This window comes from Rhodnius prolixus, unplaced genomic scaffold (genome assembly GCF_049639745.1).
Source record: "Rhodnius prolixus isolate KJV_2025 unplaced genomic scaffold, Rpr scaffold_4, whole genome shotgun sequence".
NCBI classification, from domain to species: Eukaryota; Metazoa; Arthropoda; class Insecta; order Hemiptera; family Reduviidae; genus Rhodnius; species Rhodnius prolixus.
The window spans coordinates 28,324,207-28,345,696 of record NW_027411614.1 but is presented as its reverse complement, the minus strand read 5'-3'; the positions used below and the strand labels follow the sequence as shown (position 1 = coordinate 28,345,696).

The 21,490-nt window shown below is 32.0% G+C and overlaps 2 protein-coding genes across 4 annotated transcripts in view; one reads left to right on the top strand and one right to left on the bottom strand.

Annotated features, from left to right (window-relative positions):
• Positions 1-1,266: 1,266 nt before the first annotated feature.
• On the top strand, positions 1,267-9,875 carry l(2)34Fd (nucleolar protein 10 lethal (2) 34Fd). Its single transcript, XM_074131622.1, has 14 exons — positions 1,267-2,029; positions 2,117-2,162; positions 2,245-2,459; positions 2,538-2,674; positions 3,308-3,520; positions 5,113-5,335; positions 5,699-5,824; positions 6,433-6,577; positions 7,440-7,600; positions 7,808-7,968; positions 8,039-8,129; positions 8,672-8,904; positions 9,481-9,574; positions 9,657-9,875. Exons 1-14 carry the CDS (start codon positions 1,964-1,966, stop codon positions 9,777-9,779), a joined length of 2,034 nt encoding a protein of 677 aa, XP_073987723.1. The 5' UTR covers positions 1,267-1,963; the 3' UTR covers positions 9,780-9,875.
• Positions 9,876-11,069: 1,194 nt separating this feature from the next.
• Positions 11,070-21,490, bottom strand: part of LOC141456043 (uncharacterized) — a 38,660-nt gene continuing 28,239 nt past the window's right edge. The window contains exons 1-8 of one of the 3 annotated variants that reach the window (XM_074131638.1): positions 18,518-18,674; positions 17,878-17,966; positions 17,151-17,325; positions 15,473-15,533; positions 15,211-15,391; positions 14,977-15,115; positions 13,327-13,469; positions 11,070-11,852 (exon numbers count right to left, since the gene is read on the bottom strand). In XM_074131638.1, the coding sequence (XP_073987739.1) occupies positions 11,697-11,852; positions 13,327-13,469; positions 14,977-15,115; positions 15,211-15,391; positions 15,473-15,533; positions 17,151-17,325; positions 17,878-17,955 (933 nt within the window). In that variant the 5' untranslated portion in view covers positions 17,956-17,966; positions 18,518-18,674 and the 3' untranslated portion in view covers positions 11,070-11,696. Of the gene's footprint in view, positions 11,853-13,326; positions 13,470-14,976; positions 15,116-15,210; positions 15,392-15,472; positions 15,534-17,150; positions 17,326-17,877; positions 17,967-18,277; positions 18,675-21,490 lie in introns of those variants that run through there. The other 2 variants (XM_074131639.1, XM_074131637.1) reach the window with 2 other exon arrangements.

Here is a 21,490-nt window from a genome sequence, read left to right as displayed (position 1 = left end):
ATTAAAAGTTAGCTTTTCCAGTTAATAACAAAACTATATTTCTTTAACACACATTAAGTAGTTCCCTAATTTCCAATTGATCTGATAAATATAAAATTAACAACGTAACCAAATATTAACAAAAATAGGCTAGTCAAATATAAAAATTAAAGCAACTGCAGTTTTGTCGTTATCTAGCTTGACCACCGGAGTTAACTTGATTCAAGAAGAAAAACGCAAATGGGTAGGAAATTATTCCCATAAAAAAAAATTATAACCCTTCAAACAAAATGATAATTACTCATAAAGAAAGAAATATTTATTTACTATGAATTAATATCAAGCTTTTAAAATAGCTTATTATTTTACAAAAAGAAAAAGCTGTGTGCCAAATCTTTAACTTAGCGGCTGGACGCTCTTTCTCTTATCTTCATTGGCGAAAGTTAAATCATGTACATGTCATGACGACGATCAAAGTAATACTGAGCTAAAAAATAGTATTACCTAACTGGTTTACTTACTGCTGTATCCCTCCCACTCTATCACCTATTTCACAAACATTCGTCGATTGGAAGTAGGTTTTAGTTAAATATTTGTTTCATTTGAAAACAAAAAACATTATAACGCTTTCTCAAGATGTTTTTAAGTTTTAAAAATTTGTTTTTGTCCATTACTCTTGTAAAATACGAAGAATTTCAAATAAAATATAATGTACAAACACAAATGATCTAGAATGCAGGTGGAGTCAGTCGTCGTTGTCATGGTGATGGAACCGTTTAACGACTCCGGTTCCAGCTCCAGCATTTTCTATTGGCTAGATTCAGTGAACGAAAAAATGGAACGAGTCCGGTTTCAAAAGGATTTAAATCACTCCGGATTTGACTCCATCAATTCCAGTGGATTTAACCAATGAAATTGCTGGTGTTGGGCCGGAGTCGTTAAACGGTTCCATCACCATGACAACGACGACTGACTCCACCTGCACTCTAGATCATTCTGTGTATGTATATTATATTTTATTCGAAATTCTTCGTATATTATAAGAGTAATGGCCAAAAACAAATTTTTAAAAATTAAAAACATCTTGAGAAAGCGTTATAATGTTTTTTGTTTTCAAATGAAACGAATATTAAACTACAACCCATTTCCAATCGACGAATGTTTGTGAAGTAGGTGATAGAGTGGGAGGGATACCGCAGTAAGTAATCCAGTTAGGTAATACTATTTTTTAGCTCAGTATTACTTTGATCGTCGTCATGACATGTACACGATTTAACTTTCGCCAATGAAGATAAAAGAAAGAGCGTCCAGCCGCTAAGTTAAAGATTTGGCACACAGTATTTTCTATATGTAAAATAAAATATTAAATAATAAGTAAAGTAACTACAGCATTGCTTTTTAATTAATGAGATGGGTGTGCCTGGTGTTTCTTTGCAAGGTTCGCTATATTGGGTACGAAATTATTTTTCCTTCGACTCCCTGTCTTAGATCGACCCCTACTTTTGTTTAGAAATTAACAAAATAATAAAATGAATATTATTTTAGAATTGATATTCTAAAAAAACCTTCGAACTTATTTTATTCTTCAAGCATCAGTATTTAAGCTCGCCAGGTTTTGTATTTTGGTGTGGATTCCTCTTACAAGTTGGAATGTGTCAGTGAACTTCTACATAGTAGCCTTAAGTCAGTTTTATTTTAGTGTAAACGACTACAGTATTAATTATTTTCATTTTAATTTGCCTCAATTTTTTGGGGCGGGGCGGAATCACTTTTTTTAAAATAGGGATTTGAATCAACTCGTTCCACCATCGGACTCGTTCCAGTGGAACGAGTCCGCTCTAATAGCCCATCACTAGTGAACAGACATTACCGTTGATACAATTTATTATATTTGTCTCTTACTATTAGCCCAAGGTTCTTACAGTATACTCTGCCATCCAATTACATTATTTAGTGAGAACTAGGATAAATTTGAGAGTAAAAAATGCAGGTCTCAGACCCCAACAATGTCAAAATATACAATCTTAGCTGTGGCAAGTCTCTTCCTGAGGTGAATTTAAACACTAATTTAGTACAAAAGTTTCCTTTTCAGTCATCTAGCTCAGTGATTTATTATTATTATTATTATTATTTTTAGTGGTTGTCTGATCGGAAGAAAAGAGCACTTGTGAAAAAAGATATAGGTAAGTTGACTAGTTTTTCTTATAACACTCTTACAGTGAAAGTTAACCTTGTTTATAATTTATTTTATAAATACGTATATAGATATAAGAAAAAGAATTGAGCTTCTACAAGACTTCACAATGCCTGATATCAGTAATAATGTGAAAATATCCAAGGACGGTCATTATATTCTCGCAACTGGAATTTACAAGCCGAGAGTAAGATGTTACGAAGTAGATAACCTTTCAATGAAGTTTGAAAGGTGTATGGATTCAGAAATAGTTACATTCGAAATTTTATCTGATGATTATTCAAAGGTATTGAATAATAATATACAGGTGCAATTCATTGAGATTTTTAATGAATGTACCCTAATTGTTTTCTTTTTTAAATAGCTAGTGTTTCTTCAAAATGACCGTCACGTTGAATTCCATGCTGCAGGTGGTAGATATTATAGGCTTAGAATACCTAAGTTTGGAAGGGATCTCAAGCTTCATTACCCATCCTGCGATTTATATATTGTGGCTGCAGGGTTAGTAAATATATTCAAGTTAAATTTTAATTCTAGGATGTCCGAAATTTGTAATATATAAACGTTATTCTTTTAAGATAACAAGCTTTTGAAATTTTGGCAATAAATTGAGATGGATTGCGCCAATATATACGGTGAACCTTTTAGGAACTGAATCGGGAAAGTCATTGCAAAAACAAAATAGGTTGACACCAAGTCAGATGTCTCCGTTTGTATCTTTTAATGCATGCAGTACTATCATCGCAGAAATCATAAATAAACGCAACTTTCAGCTACACTGAAGCATTTTTTCCTCTGGATTTCCAACTATTACTAAATTATTGTTTACTGCTGACTGAATGTCTTTTGTTGCCAAATATCAATGGCTATTAGTTTTATTTCGTTTTTATTGGTAAAAAGATTGAAGTGCTAATAAAACTTTGATGTGGTTTAGGTCTGAAATTAATTTTAACAGGACCTGTGTTCATATAAGGTTTTTAATTAAAATGACTTTTCAACAAGTTCCCATAGATTTTTACATTCATTTTAGGTCACCCAGGTATATTCAGCGGTTTTCTTCGAAAAAGTAGCAATTAAATCTTTATTCAACTATATGACAAAGACCTATGTTGACATCTAATTTTTCTATTAAAGGCCAGAGATATATCGTTTAAATTTGGAAAGAGGTCAGTTTTTGAATTCTTTGACTACCGATGCAACGGAGGTGAACAAAATAGCAATAAATCCAGTTCATCAGCTGGTAACAGTTGGTACTAAGGAAGGCAAGGTTGAAGCTTGGGATCCCAGATGTCGTACAAGAGTTGGTGTTTTGGATTGTGCACTTAGTTGCGTCACAGATGACACTCAGTAAGTATTTAAAAGCAGTGAAAAATTGAGAAAACAGGATTGTTCGCCCATATAAGGACGCCAAGACCTCGAACGTTGGTCCGAGGTTAGTTATCCTGGTATGAATTATGATTATGCCAAAAAAATCTGACTTCTTTTTTTTTTCTTATTACGTAAGTTTATGTATTTGTGAGTATATAAATGGTATGCCATTCTTATCCAAATGTTAGCGTATGAGCTATTTAAAAGTTAAGTAACTTTTAGGAATTATAGTTTACTTCGGTAAAACTGCAGTTTGGGATTCTCTCACCCAGCGAGTACTGGTGTACGTTTTTGAATTGTTTTTTTGTTGCTGGTGTACTTTATATAAAGGCACGCAATATTTTCTTATCTGCGAGAGTTCCATTCTGCATTTATTCTTTTAGATAACAACAGCTAACAAAACATATGCAATTGATTTTTTAAAGTAACCTTTACTTAAGTGTAATTGATTTTTCCCCTTCTGTCTCAACGTTTCTTTTTTTCTAACATTGGGTATATTAAGTGAACAGGCGTTTCGTTTATTAAATGTCATTTAATTTATTTAGTTTCAATTGGCGGACATTAGTCAAGAATATTTCAAAATTGAAATATAAATGTGATTGATGATTTTTAATAGATTAATAAAAAATGAAGTTATTTATCCACAGTATTTTTGCTGTGGTAAAATATATATATAATTACTTTTAATTACGAACATCACTGAAATAATATTAGTGATTATCAAAGTATGTGCGAAAGTTGTAAAATTTATGCATTCACCTAGAAGGGGTTGGTGACATCGAAGAGAGTATACAGCTCATAGCCACCCATATAGAGGAAGGATCCGCATTACTTTGTTTGAGTTAGAGCCAACGAAATGATCGAAAGACGAAAATGGCGAAATGATAGGTAAATAAATTACATTTACAGGTATATGATCTAAGATTACAAAGCGAGTCTTGAAGGAATACTAGACAGACTACAATAACCGCAGCAAGGGTACATTTTATAAGTTTATGTTGGCTGAATTACAGAAACCGCCATAGTTTAAACTTTACAGGACACTCTACAAATAAAAGAGTTGTAACGACAGAAAAAATTTCGAGATTCAATCACGAATTCGGGACTTTTATCCATACAAAAGAGTGCAATTAAGAAGGTCTCAAACAGATAATGCTATGCCAACACTGCTACAGAAAAGAAAGAAAGAAAATGCTCAATTTCATCATGTGGATGTTTTCTCTAGCAGCAATCCGTGATAGTCTTTACTAATTAAGTTCTGCCACCGTGGTCTATAAAGAAGAAGAGAACTTCCATTAAAAAAATAAAATAAAATAAACGAAGGTAACTAAAGTAACAAACGCCGCAGCAAAAAGCTACGTTCAAAATGAAAGGGATGGTTGACTCAAAGACACTGAGTACTTAATTACTACGTTTCCAGTGACTTCTAAGCCTTTTAATAAACCCAGCGCTGTTATTATTATTAATTACTATTGAAATATTCTAAACATTAAAATTTTAAGAAAGTTATTCATTTTCACTTAATATTTCAACGGTTACAAATATTTTTTTTTTCTTTCTTTTTAAAATAGAGTAAATGGTTTGCCATCAGTGACCTCTTTGGCATACAATGGACCTCTTACCTTAGGTGTGGGCACCGCAACTGGGCAGATTCTTCTGTATGATATAAGATCTGATAAGCCGTACAGAATTAAGGATCATATGTATGGTTATCCAATAAGTGATATTACCTTTCATGATCAGTATGTTCTTTCTATGGATGCAGCGGTACTGAAAATATGGAATAAAGATAATGTCAGTAACATTTCTTTTTTGTTTTCTTTTGTTTAAATTTTTGTTTACATTTGTTTTAAGTAGTAAAAGTGTATGTTTTAAGTTAATATATTTGCCCCCAAAAAATAGGATTTTCCTAAGTGAATTATTAGTATAGTCATATTCCCATGACTATCCTAGAAAGAAACTGGGCGTTCAGATTTGATAGAAGTTTTGTTTCCTATTTTGTTGACTTAACATTCAGAAAGCTTCAATTTTAGAAGAAAATCTATCAATTTGAAATGTAATATTTGCATAAAGAGCAAATGTGGTTAAACATCAGAAGTTTTGTAACAATGATAAATAAAATATAAATTTATTTTTATTTTTATTTTTTTTTTATAGGGAAAGTTATTTGCTTCAATCGAAGCAGGATCAGACACTATATTTAATAATTTGTGTCATGTACCTGATTCCGGATTAATGTTTATGGCCAACGAAAATGTGAAAATATTAACCTACTATATCCCGGTAAGTTTTCATTAAAATTTTTAATTGGTTCAATTCTTAGTGTGATACAGCACGCTTTTCCCATGAAAACAAATAAACAAGTAATACCGTTTAGTGATTGGACCCACAATGCTGGTAAAATCAAGATTGTACATAGCCAGTAACGTTTTTTTTTGTCCACAACTGGTATCGACTTAGCACGTTTCATGATTTCTTATGACCAGGATATCTGAGAGATCTGTGATGTTACACTTTTTATCAAGATATTTATGTTTATGGAGTAGCTAATACTATCATGCCTAAGTTTTTCCCTTCATTTCCTTAATTTTGTTAGGGTCACTACTGTAGTAGGAATTTTTTTTTTTTTCCGTAGGTTTCTATATACTGTAGGATACTGTAGAACAGGATTTTTGTAGAATACTGTTATCTAAATTTAGACCTGATGGGTTGTCATTGCGCATTCAAAATTAGGCTAGAACATTCACCAGAACCTGGCGGCTGTTCTTGGGGATCCAAAAAGCTACTTTACGCCATGAGACCTCTAACTGTTAACGAGTCTATTAAAATTTGAAATTTTGTTGAAATGGTTAATGCAATTTTATTTATAAATTGTGTTTTTTTTTTTATAGACATTAGGACCCGCTCCAAAATGGTGCTCCTTTTTAGATAATTTGACAGAAGAATTGGAGGAGAGCAGATTTGAAACTGTGTATGACGATTACAAATTTGTAACCAAAAAGGAATTAGAAGAATTACAGCTTACTCATCTTCTGGGTAATTAAATAATAATATAATAATAATAATTAGGAGGGAAGGGATTAGCTAAGTCTTTAGCTAATACTGGATTCCAACACGAAATCCCGGGTTCGAATCCAGCTGCTGGCTCTTAGATTTTCTCTTCCTTGGAGCTTCTTACGGTGATGGGCAGTGTTCTCTGTACCGAAATAACATTTTCTGGAAGCAGTGTACTAAAATAGAGCTCAAGGCGCCAATAATCTCAGTGGTTGCTGCGCCTTAGATATAAAATAAATAATAATAAGGAGGCAAGGGCATAAATTTCTTCATAAGGGTATTTACAGTTTCCGTCATAGGTGAGTGCTCTGGACGCCAATGATCATCTTATGTTAATAATAGTTATAAATAGTGCTTTATTGTAAGTATTACACGGACATGCTATGGGTGATAATTCACTTAATATGACATCTTTTCTTTTATATCGCAAACACGTACTGCCATACAGGTCCTCAAACATGTTATAAAGAATTCTATCAAATGTACTAAATTATAGATGTTAAAAAAAAGTAAAGAATAACTTTTTTTGTTTGAATTTAAGCTGTACAACGTTAGAGGTCATTGGCGTCCAGAGCCTTATTCAGTTCATAGCCAGCCTCCGGATAGTCTATGTTCAGTACCTCTTACCGAATAGTGTACTGTGATAAAAATCTAAAGGACTTGTATCCAATATGTCTATTTTCAATGTTAAATTTTTTAACTTTTAAAATATTAATCTAGAAGCAATAAATAAATAAATAAATTCAAGATTACTAGTTAAGTGAAAAGAAATTAAAACAAAAAAATACTTATTTTACATTTTTCTAACAAAAAGTGTTTATTTTTTAATATTTTACCTTTATAGGCACCAAAATGTTGAGAGCTTATATGCATGGATATTTCATAAATATTCGCCTATATAATAAGGCGAAATCCCTCACCCAACCGTTTTCATTTGAGGAATATAAAAAACGCAAGGTACGAGAGAAGATCGAAGCTGAACGAGGAACTAGGATACAAATTAAGGTCAGTAAACATAGTATTTTCTCCCTCACGGGGATATAAAATAGTTATCTGTGACCAACAAGATGTGCTAAAATCAGGCAGTGCCATTGCAAGATCTCTCACTTACAGAACCCCGCCAAATGAAGTTTTATGAGAAACTTAAGAATCTGGAAATGATTCTAAGAACGGTGAATTATGCTAACGTTAAGTGATAAATTATGTTTTCAGAATTTACCCAAAGTTAATAAAGATTTAGCGTTGAAACTTGCGGATGATGAAAGAAATATGAAAAAGAAAAACAATGCTTCCAGTATATTAAGAGATAATAGATTTAAAGCACTTTTTGAAAATCCTGATTTTCATATTGATCCTAATTCTGAAGAGTACAGGTTTGTAGTACTTAGTGTATATTTTTATGTTATTTTTAGTATTTGAGTCAAATTTATCTCTTTGTTTTAGATTATTGAATCCAGTGTTGTCCAGACTTGATAAGTCAAGAAAGAAACAACTAGAAAAAGAGTTACTTAGCAGGCAATTTGATCCTGTTGAGGTATTTCAATTTCCTGCATTTATTACTACATATCTCGTAAAAATCATATGACAACATTAAATGACCAGTTTATGTTATATTGTATAATTCTAGATTTGATGCTAGATTTTATTGATTTATTTTGTTTATATTGAATTTGTATTATAATTTAAATTAGCTAACTGAAAAAGAAAAATTTAATTATTTATATATCGCAACGGCTATCCAGATCTCTTTTGTAGAGCTCTCTACTTAGATCCGGAGTAATTTGAAAAAGTAATCACACTATTATGGAATGTTACTGAAAAAAACATTTCTACAAAATTCGAAAAACTTCTATTTCGTTGTATTGCACGTTTAAAACAATTTTATAACAGATTATAAGTAAGAAATAACTAACAAAAAAAATCTAGTCGGAAGAAATAAACTACATTTTCGGTACAAATTCTCGTGTTTCAAGAGAATATGACCACATAAAAATGCTGCCAGATAGAGTATTGTGCATGTTCACGCTAGCATTCATTAAATTAATATTAATGTATTATATATCGGCTGTGCTACAGGAAGAATTAGAAGGCAAGCCAAGTTCAGAAGATAGTTCTGATGATAGTTCAGATGATGATAGAGAATGGGTTAAAGAAGTGAAAAGACAACACAAAGCTATAAATAAGGAAAGAGAACAAAGAGAAGAAGAAGAACAGAGGAATTGGAGACTTCCTAAGTTGTATGAATTGAAAAGCGGCCAGCTTTACAGAAACACGATTAAAGATGTCAATGACGATATTAGCAACAACAGGTATTATTTATCTGAAAACTTAACTCAAAACTCAACGGTCGCTTATAGATTTTTTTAATCCCTTCAGTACTAAATACTAATTAGGAACATTTACTGTCTGAGTAGAGTAGCATGAAATTATATAACAAATTATTCCAGCACACAATTTTGGAACTTTTGTATAGAGTTCTTCTAAATTTAATAGTATCATATGAGCAAAATCATTTAGTGTGTTTCAAAAGCAGTGCACCTTTCTCTGCCCTTAACTTACTTGGATTGTCAAGCGCAATAAGGCACATATCAGTTATTCATAAACCAAGCCTCCAGTACATAACTTTTTCAGAATCTCAGGAAATAGTACTTTCGAGATATTTAACTTGAATATTATTGAAGCTGATCAATTTTTTAAGAAAATTTCGTGTTTAATGAAAATTATAAATTCGAACTCTAGAAAAGTCAGTGAATGTCACTCCTGATTTATATATATATAGTGACCTAGATAATTTTTTTTTTATTAAATCTTGATCCATCGTTGATCTGTGAAGTCCTTTTAAACTCGCAGACGATTCCTAAACTAATTATGGTTTTTGAATTTAGGGTAACTTTGGGTGAGAGAGTAAAAAGAGATCAAGTTGAAGATGTGAAAGTGCTAAAATCAGGAAATAGAGAAATGACTTTTACTATCTCAAAGGTATGTTTAAATATTCAGTATCTTTTCCTCTAAAAAAAAAAATCAATTAACGTTGAAAATGTTTTTAAAATTTATTATATAGAAAAGAAAAGGAATGGACGTTGAAACTATGAGAGAACATCGAAAAGAAAGAAGACAATTAATCAGACCTGCACCGACTAAGTTCAAAGGTCCTCGGCGGAATTTGTTCAGAAAGAATAGATGACTTATTTAAAGTTGTCAATTTTGTAAATAAGTGCCTAGTTACGTTAAGTAATTTTTTTGTTGTATTTATTTATAAGAATAAAAAATTTAATACTTATTACATTGTATATTAGATGTTGTATCAGGCGATCTCGCACTCATAAAGGAAAACGTAAAAAGTATTTTGCTTGTTGATACATTTATTTTTGGTAAGAATAATAATATTGCACTAATTTTTTATTAGTGCAGTTACTTCAATTGAGTTACTCCGATGACTGTGGATAGCACAAGTCTCTGCCAACTAGCGAAATGGGTGGTCGAAGAATTCGCAGAAATGTAAAAAGTATTCACATCACAAGAGGATCGGCGAGGTGCTTTTAAGTCTACTTCCACTTCACAGCTATTGAAGGGAGACGCTCCCATTTACTCCATGATTAAACAAACAAAGGCTATGAGGAGCTCAAAACCCACTCATTTCTTGGTCTCCCTACGATAGGATAGCTCTTAAATACATCCTAGATAAGATTTAATAAAAGACATACACCGGACGGAGAAGAGGAAGCCTCTAATGCCAGTGCCAGGCGATTCGCGTTTTGGAAGCCGCAAAACAGCGGGAGGAGTGAGAACTGGGATGAAGTTAATGTGAGCCTTGACATCTCGGTTAGCTTAGGTAGACAAAACAGTGTTTCAGCCATTGGCGTCGCGATATATCTTTGTGCTGCTGAGATTTTAAGGCGAGTAACAATCGATTCAAAGACCTCTTCTTCACGAGACAGTCAGACGTTATCATAAAGTATTGTCTGCTCAAAGCTAGTGTGGTACTGCTTTGAAATCCTGACGAGAATTGGTAGCCAATGATAAGATGTTTCTCGTCTGGATGCCTGAACATTCGGGATATAGCGGCAGTTGAGCAGAAGATCACTTGCCCCAGGAGGAATCCTATGAACTTTCACAGGACCCAAACCATTTGTACAATATTGCAAAATGTCTCTTAAGGCCAGCCATCATTAAAATACTATTTCTATTCATCGCAGAAGTGGTAGGTGGAACCCCTTCCTTCTGCACAATGAATCCTTTCTAGAAACCTATAAAATGAAATACAATTAAGTTTTTAAGAAACTTGACTTACCTTTCTAATGAATAAATTGAATGTTAGAAAGTTGTTACAATATTAGTAAGTTGTAACAGTTGGCGCGATCTAGGAAGTACAACTTTTCTTTAAGAAAGTTTACTTCGATGTTTGTATTTTTTGTCAAATTTACATTCCTGAAATTTTGTGGATTAAATTGGGGGATATTAATCAGAGAAGCTGTAGAGCTTAATGTTAATCTTTATTAAATAAATAGTCCCTCCAAAAGGGTAAATGAGGAAAACGAGAGTTTTTCCCTCTATTAATTTTTTTTCCTCACATCAATTAAGTAATGGTTTATATAAATGAAGCCAATAATTAATTATTCTGCTTAAACTATATTTGATTATGTAAAGTTGACACAAAACTTAGGTCTCTTTTGAGAGTTAAGTAAAATACCACAGTCTTATGATTACAATATTTTAGATAACAAGTGTTATTTTTAAAACATCCCCTCGTCATGTCAGAGAGGAAAGATAAGAAGAAATCTTTACAATATACTCATATGTTTGTTTGTATAAATATTCACTAATTTAACAAATTATTTCTTAAGAGATTATTGTTTCCAGTTTACGATTATATCACCCATATATACTATATATATATGTATATATTGTTGGGAATGCAATTTAATAATTTCTTTATATTCTAATTATTATTATTCTTTCTTTTACTGAGATAATTAGACCGAAATATCACAGGTAAGCCCAACTGATTTTTTTTTTTTTTTTTTTTTTTACAGTTCTCTTTTTACTTTTTGTTATGTACAAGTCAATATTTAACAGATATATTTTTAAAATTATTCCACAATTATAATGCAGTCCTCTCATCATAGACTACCACTGCTTCATTGTCAACTAACGAATCGGTATCTTTGTGTAAAAACTGACTTCTTGATTTACTAAGTGCGATTATAGCAGCTTCATCGTTCCGCATGCGATTTTTTCTTTTCTTTGAAAAATTTACCTAAAATGTAGAATCACAAATAATGTTATTAGTAACTTGCAAAGTTTTTTAAAAATGAATAGTAAAATATTAGTCAGGATTCTCATGCCTAAACTAGAACAAAACAAATAAGGTAGGCCAGGGATTATTTGATTAAATAAATGTACAATTAACGACCAAAAGTCAAAGATATTAAAAAAGACTGAACCTGTCAAGAAAGTAAATAGTCTTTTTGTACACAAATAGAACGAAAACAACCATCCTCATACGCAGCATTAAGTAAAGTAAAGTAAAAAAAGTAAAGTAATCGCCTATTTTTTCAGGCGGGGCTTAACGTCCAACTACCAATTAGGTGTCGTGGACGGAGGCGACTAGCAAACATACTTTACTGTAAATTTCTTTTATTAACCATTAAATAAAATCCAAGGCCTAAAGACCGGGAATCGAACCCAGTACCACAATACATATTAGCTTCGCAGGTCTCGCCTCTAACCGCTCGGCTACCGTGGCGCCTCATACGCAGCATTAAATAGGATTTAAGGTGACTGGTTAATGTTGAAGGAAAAAAAATAAAATATTTTTGCTGGACCTAATGAGTCAAAATTTTACGAAACAACGGATGTTGATTTACCGGAGATTACGACGTTTAGTTGAAACAACTAACTTTCTAAGCTTATTCAAAATACAGAGGAGGCTAAATAATTATAATTTTTTAATTCCAGTTAGACTGGATATTTTGATTGTCTATGGGTCAAAAGGTAATGTTCTCGTTTTTGCATTTAATTTAAGGCCCGTCATATCGGTAAGTTTTGCCACCTCCAAGCTTTCATACCGTTTTACCAGGCCAGGATCCGATAAGATTGTCATTCGCGACAGAACTGGTTATTCAGCTTTGCCACGAAATTAATTAATTAGTTTAGATCTAATTACCAGAAATTAATATTAGAAAATAAGGCAATTTTAGTAGTTTCAAAATAAAATATTAAGAGTAACAGCAAAGTTTGGCTAACAAAAACTTTCATTAAAACCTTCATTTCTAAAAGAAAAATTATTGAGTTTGATGCGGTTCGACGATCAACCAAAATCAAGTGGTAGGTTAGGAACAGAATTGGATCCCGTTTTTGGTTAAGAAATCTCTTGAGCGGAAGTAAATTTGGCTTCCAATGACCGCTTTGTGACTTCAAATAACTATGTGATCAATTCATAATGCCAAACAAAAAAATCAATGTTAGTATTTAAGTTCAGCAAAATTTACCAGAAGTAGTTTACAAATATTAATATATTTCTGTAAAATATTTTAGATCAAAAACTGGATATCATCAGATCTTAATGCGAAGCTATCATCGATCTAAAATATAGCACTGCCTGAAGCAGTATGACTGGTAAAATAGGCTTTAATTTCTTTTAAAATAGGATTGTTTTAATGAAAGTTATTAAAAATAATACTATAATTAATCACTGTTATCATTTTTTAAAATAGAAATAAGTAATGTACCTTTGCATATAATTCAGAGAGATCATCTGCAGTAGATAATGGCCTTGCTTTGTTTCTGACACAAGCTGGGAGGCTCTGTGTCTTCATCATTGTTCCTCCAAAAGGAGATAAATAAACTTCCCTAGAACCACTTTCTTCCAATACTATCGAGAAAAAGAAATAAGCAATGAAAATATTATCCTAACAGCAAAAATAAAAACAACCACAAGAAAGCACATAAGATTCTTTGCAACTTTTTACAAATTATAAGAAAATCCCCCCAAGAAGGTGCTTCTCTGACATTTTCTAAGTTCCCATATTTATTTAAAGTGTATGTAGCAACCTCAAACATTTATTGAACATAAGTGAAAAGCATTTGATAAGTTCATTCTTTGAAACTTAACTATTTTTGGGTGGAAAGTAACAACATGCTAGTGTTAGATGATTCTGCAATCTGGTTTATTCTTAATTTTATGCAGATCCAAGAACCTTGTAAATAAATTTTGGAATATTAATTAAACACCCTTAATTGATTTCCATTAGTCTAATTACAATTTTATTTGATTTCAGTTTATAATACTCTCACGGGGTCATTGGTGGATTTTCTTTTCTCACAATATTAGTGCACTTTCATTGCTTTTCGTCCTATCAATTATTTTTTTGTCTTCTTGTTTCTTTTCAGGTTTTAAATTAATATAAAGTTTTATTGAAAAAACTTGTTTGAACTGTATCAACAGATGTTTACAAGTTGTGAAAATTGTAACTTTTATTTACTGTAATTCAACAAGGTATGACCTTGTTTCCAAACAATACATGTGCATTTTGAAATATGTATTTTAAGAAAGCTTGTTTCCATTCCGCATTGCTAAGGATTTTTCGTCTTAGAGAACTCTGCCCAACCGGCCAGTGAGCTTTGGAGGGAACAGGAAGAATTAACTGCAAAATTTGCTAATTTTGCAAATTAGGTGGATCTCTCTCACCAGTAAAATAGAATTTATTCAGCGGCAAGAATGACTGTGTGTTGTGCTTCTCAAGTTTAGGGCTTGACAAAATTTGAAGAATTAAACAAAATCAATACATTTTTCTACCAATAAATTATTCTTTCTTCTTTTCAATATGCCAATTTGTGAAATTTATCTGGAAACGAAAATTCAGCGGGTGTTTGAATCCAGCTGCTGGCCCTTAGATTTTCTCTACCCAGATGCTTCTTACAGCTCACTGACCGGTGATGGATAGTGTTATCTATAGTGTGTAACGAGAGAACACTGTCCGGAGGCCGGCAGTGCACTGAAAAAAGCTCCGGGTGCCAATAACCTCAGATATTGATCATAAATCATAATATGATTTATATGAGCTACTTTTCTATGAGCTTTTTTTCTAACGTTATTATTGGAAACGTTATTATATTCGAATACAGAAAGATTATATTCTTCAAAACGTCTCGTACTCTTCTGTTTTTACAGACCCTAGATTTCCATCCTCTGTCTTACAGGTAAATTAATTTCCATCACTATACAAATTTCTAACACACAACACACTAATTTGTGAAGGTTGCAGTCAGTCAGTGCAGCTTGCATAAAAAGAGAGCATTGGTTTTAATTGCACTGGACAAAACCCCAAAATACAAAAACGAAATATAAATTATATGAATTAATTCAGCTGTACACTTACTGCTACTAGATGCCGAGAGATTCATGTGTGGACTGAATTCTGAGATCTGTGGGAGCGAGCAAGGACCTTCTAATCTCTTTGGAACTGGAGACAAAGAGGAAGGTTGACTGTGTGGTCTCGGAGGTCGTTTCATTTCATTCTGCAACAATTACATACATTAAAAAGTGTTTAAATGACCAACACTCTCACGAATTTAACTTGAAGACTTCAAGCCAATAAAATACAAGAACTTACCGTAGTATTGTGCGTGGTTGGTACGGAAATAGACCTGGGTACAACACAACGCTCTAAAGTGGCAGGATTTAGAATGTGACTGTTATAAAACCAGTGCCTAGAGTCTGTGGCATGATGGTCGAGCAGGCGAGAACTTACGGACCACTGACCACTCTTTGGATCAAGATATACAGCTGACTCACTAAAACCAATAGAAATCATTTAATTATCAATTCAAGTTTAATTCACAGATGATTTTTAAAAAATCTGTGTTGTAGTATACCTAGGTAAAACAGGTACAACAGGTCTTGATTGTATTGCTGTGTTGTCTGCCATTTTTACACCTAAAAAAGGTACAAAAATCAGAGAAATTATTTCTAAAAAAAAAGGTCACTTATTTTTTATTATTGTGCAATTTAACTAAATTAAAAGAAAGGGGACATTTATTATTATATGAACAATTTCTACATCTCTCTAACCAGAAGAGAGTGATGAATATTTAACAAATAAATGTGTATTCCAATTTGGATTGAAATATATTTTATCTGAAGCAGCCCAGATAATTTCACTGCATCTACTCAGATGGGTAGGATATTGATCAATTAATCTGCACAGATTAAATTTTAAATGGAGAGCACAAACAGGGTCCAGCAGCCATGTTGAAAGATAGGGACTGGGAAAGGCGGATGGTCAAAACGGAAATTAAGTCGATTCAAGAATCTGTTAATTGATAAAAACTATTACTCTCCTTTGATTGGTAATTTTATACCCTATTTGCATTAAAACAGATAATAATTATTCTTTTCATATTTTTATTAAAATAATTATTTTTTAAATGATTGATTGCATAAGAAACCTGCAGTAATTAAACCTAGGTCCGAGATTAATTTCTGAGGAATATCTTCCAAACTACAGTGAAGCTTTTCTCTTAATTCCCTTCTTCTAATGAAGTAAATTTAATAAAGTAAATAATGAAATCTCATCATTAGATTGTTATTTTTTATATTCCTTCAATCAGAAATGAAGCTTAAGAGATTAAGTTTTTTTCACTAGTTAATAATAGAGAACATTTCATGATAGTGTTCGATGCAATACGATTTTTTTGGACAAAGAAGTTTTCATTGTAAATTATTATACCTGTTATGACTGATAGACATTGTTGAAGTGCTTTCATTTCTAAAACGCAGTTTTCTCCTGTTGAGGATAATTTTCTGACATTAAAAAAGATTTCGGCAAAGTCATGGAAATTAGAATGTTTTTTTTCCCCCACTGCTGGCTGAAAATGGGTCTTCGGGGGGGGGGGGGGTCGGTCAAATGAATGTTTTACCTAACGTTGGAGTTTAAGTAAATCTTAAACACCTCTATCAAAGTAAAGCAGTTGTTATATTACAGAAATTATCGGACAACGGGAACACAGTTATTGATGGGGAATGTGATGTAAAAACTAGTTGTGTGATAATGAACTAACAATTCCTATATTCCGTCTTCTTGCAAAACGAAATAGATTTTTTTTTTTTAAAAAAAAAATCCAAATTATTTAGTTAAATTAGCCACTGCTTTCTTCCCCTTTTAGTTAAACATCATCTGCAAATACTTTCATGGTTTAATCTAGATGCTAATATGGCAAGAGCCAGCTGCACTTCAATGACAATTGTAATATCTTCGTATGCAGGTGCTTTAGGGTAGATTTATAATATTGCTTGGAAGGAGAGTAAAGTAAAAAGCTGTGACTTCTCTTATCTACGTGAATAACTGGGATTTAATAAGGTAAACTGATCAGATGTTCAAATATTGTGGGACAATTTATTTTCATAAATTTTGTATATATTTTCTGAGATGTCAAAGTTTTGAAATTTTCAACCATGATTTTCAAAAGGGGAATGTCTTTTATGCTTTTGTACTTATTCTTTAAATCTTACTGTAATAATAATAAATGTTCAAAAACCTTTAAAAAGACTTACGATAATCTTTATTCCTATGTGGAGCAACACAAAATCTCCATAAGATGGCCGCAACAACTAACAGCAATAATAGTGCTCCCCCACAGAACACTGCAATCACCAGGGGTAGTTGATCTGTTGGCACTCTCCAAGTTGACCAGCGCCAAGAAGATCCACCCACAGATGTGCTATTGTCCTAAAACAATGATTTTTCAATTTAATGTTTAAGTAAATATTTTTAATAAGACATCGCTCCAAAAGTATTTGTTTCTAGAGATAGAAGGTCTCAAAACTAAATACTACAGCAATGATACAGATTTTTTCAAAACTTAAGATCAGATTCGCTTGAATTTAAAAATCATAAATATTGTATATAATTGTTTCCTTCGGTAAAATATGCATCTCGTAACAGGTATAAAAATTAAAAAACCAATCTAGGCAAATAATTTGATATAAAATATTAAAATCTGAATAGAATTGCATTAAACAATTAATTTGCATTAATTTTGCTTCTTAAATAAATTCACTACTTCGAAGGATTATAAATAGATTTTTTTACTTTATTTCAAGTATTCCTTCGATGAATTCATTTACGATAAAACTCACAACATTAAAAATTTACATAGCAATCAATTTTGTTATTGGGGGAGACGTCTTTGTACTAAGATAATATTGGCAAGCAGATCAACTGCAGAAAAATCCGTGGAATAGCAATCACGAATTTTAATGGAATTACTTCTTCACTTACCTGTGGCCACATTTTTGCTGTCAGTGTAACTGATTGCTCGAATATGTTGGCTTTAACCAGGCCAGAATCATGTCCCATGAAGTTCCCATCTGAAAAATGAAGTAATACTATTCAAATTTTCAATTCACAAAGGAGTAATGAATCCTATTGTTAAATTAGCTATAATAACTTGCAATTTTTACGGGTAGATTTAGATTGCTTAAATGCTCTACTAAAATTCATTCTCTTTGCAATGAACTCACAACCAAACCCACAGTAAACCATTAAAATAAGAGTTTAACGATTATAATGTGAACATTATAAAGCAATCCTACTGTCTGATACACCTCCAAGAAACTTGGCAACTAAGGAATAAAACACTTCTGAATTTGGTAACAAGAAATAACTTGTTTCCACTTACCCTCGGTCAACTTTGTTTAGACAAGTAAGGAGAGAGAGTTACCGCTAAGCATGATGTTACATTATATCTAGAACTACAGCAAACTTGAACAAAATAAGTTCTTTCATATTATTTTCATCCTGAAATAGGTTAACTTGTTGCGGGTAACTTACAAAGAACGAACGAATAAAATGACATAATAAAAACTTTAAAATGAACAAATGGCTGAAAAAAGCAAAACGTGAACATTAAAAAACTTACTTTTCTAATCAGAAACCAATAACAACCAAGTCCTGGATAAAGGCACGAAATAGGCGAGTATTGTAAATATAAAGTAAACCAAAAACAGATGGTTCATGGTAGGGACACCAAGGCCAGGTAGGCGAGCACCTCTCCCACCCACAGCTGAGTGTGCTTGTTCGAGATGGTAGAGAAGTAGTCAGGAGAGGGGTCTTAAACATACACGAAATTATTTAAGGTTTTTATGTCCTTAACATATTATCCTGTAATATGAGCTCCTGTAAAACAACAAAGCACAGAATCCATTTCAAAAATTGGGAAAACTGTTTTCAAGCAGCATTCTTACAAAACTTTTCAAAGAAGAGAAACAAATAATATGCCAAATACCGTTACTTTTAAAGGAAGTTATTACCAATTTAAAAAAAAAAGTTTAACTTACTAGAGCAACAAATTTCTTCGTTAGATATTGATCAGACGGTGATACATAAGTCTATCACCAAAAGCGACTGGTACATAAAATATAATATATACGTATACATTTTTCCTCATTTCTAAAAATGCAAGTTTTTAACTTCCTTCAATTTTATATTTTCTTCAAACGTGGAATTTCCCCTAAAGAGTTTGAACAACGGAACCAAAATATTTTAGAATAACAATATAAAAACTCGAGGTAGGATTCCTCAAATTAATTTTATAATGCAAAGGAGAAAAGTAAGAGATTTGAAAAAAATCAGGCACCTTTTCTTGCAGCGATTTAATATTGTAAAAGGCAAATTTTAAAAATGTGAGCGACAAATTTGTATCTCTTAATACAATATGAGACTAATGGTTACCTTGTTTTCTCTCTCCCTTACATTTAAAATCTTGTAAAGAGGATTACCTACTTTACCAGACATGCACAAAATAATAGTACTGTTGATTGCATCAACACCTTCTCTTACTAGAGGTAATAAAAATAAAGTTGATAAAGCTTCTTGGTAACCAAAATTATTTTCCCGTCGGAGTATTTTTACCAAATGATAGAAACAAAATTAATTAAATGTTTTAGAGAATTTGTATTGTAATCTTCTTGCCCTCGCACTACCATAAAAAGAAAGAGAGTCTATATGATAAAAATATTTATTGATACTTAACGGGACCACAGTGTTACAGAGAAAAGGCATTCTATAATTTAAAGTTTCTAAATGCCTAGAACCTCCTTGCAAATTATGTCTTCTGTGTACATAACATAGTCATACACAAATCGAAACTACGTTTTGCTTTCTCCAGGCATTTACTAAACTACAGGATTATTAGAAGTTGAAGCTGAGGTAAATCAATAAACTTTTTAACCAAATAGTCCCTAAAATTTGGTAATAAAAGTATACTTTATATTTTTTACAGATCAGGTTACAAAATGTAATTTGCATTGAAAGAAATTCTTCAAACTACAAATAACAAGTTTTAAAGAGGCGTTATTTATCAGAAAATATCTTTTTTTAAACAGTAAAATAAACTGTCTTTAAGAGGAAATTATTAAGCGGATTTTTTGTGGCATTGGCTTTCGCCGTACAGCCAGCATCGTCCAGGTGCTTATCACTAGATTATCACTCACTCTCCATTCTTACTTATAAATACATTCGCTTCACTCATTCATCCCTCTACTATATACAACTACATATTTACATTACAAACTTACAACTAACGGATGGTTCAGTTCACGTTTAATTTTACAGTTAAGTCACAACCTTGATTCTTAATCCTCGTATCCTTTATCACATCCTTGAATACGGTTCTTCCAAGAGGGAGAAATAAATTGTAATTTAATAACCTAGCTATTACCTTATTAATGTTCTCATCCCTATAATTAATAGTAATTAAAAAAAAAAAATTCCGGAAAAAATTGTTTAGAGGTTGGTTCTCCTCTCTAGCAACATTTCAGCTAGTTTGACCAGAAATGCGTATTTATAGAAAAATCAAGCTAGTCTTTTTAAAATTGATAAACTTACATCAGCGCCTATTGATTTTAAAGGGTTCTAGGATGCCATGCTTCCCAAAACATACTCATTTAATTGTGAATATTTATTTAAGACAAATAATCAGGGCCGGATTTAGATGAAAAGAGGCCCTAGGCCAGGGGTCGGCAACCCACGGCTCGCGAGCCGCATGCGGCTCTTTTATCCAAATTTTGTGGCTCTTCAGCCTGTCTAAAATATATTGTATATTTCAATTTTATTGTAACAAATGAAAATTTCATTTATTAAAGTAAAGATATTTTTTCAAAAATAATTTTAAATGTGATAGGTTTGAAATTGAATAGAATTATATTAAAATACGGTACGTAATTATAAAAGACTGCCGCCATTTTCATTCAATTACAGGTTTAGTTATTATTTATTTGTTTATTTACTTTGCAATAAGTGAAAATAAATATATAAAACATTTAAATGTTATTGAATATCATAAAATAATAATTTGTGAATACAAATGATGTACAGAGTTTTGTACACTATCATCCTTGCGGCTCTTGGTAAGATTTATTAAAATTATTTAAGGAAAAATGGCTCTCTACTTGAAAAAGGTTGCCGACCCTGCCCTAGGCTATTTCACTTATGAGATCCTCATACAAACGAACAGACCCAATGAGCCGAACGCGTTGATATTAACCAATACATTTTTATGTTTGTTTATTAGTTATATGCGTAGAATTTCTCCTTATTTTCGATTCAGTGTTTTAGTGTTCACTGTTTTTAGAATAGTGTAATTTTAATTTTGCTAACAATTTGAATGTAGGTCCCTCTTGGTCTTGAGGCCCTAGGCTGAAGCCTAGTTAGCCTATAGGAAAATCCGGCCCTGATGTTGAGGACTTATGATGTTGCTAAGAGAATTTGCGTGATGATCGCACCCACCCGATTTTTTTAATTAAGAAAGAGAATATATTTCTTTTGTTTTAGTTATTAGAAATAATGAGTTTGAAAAGCAATTTAAAATTAAAGCAATATTTTCTACATTTTA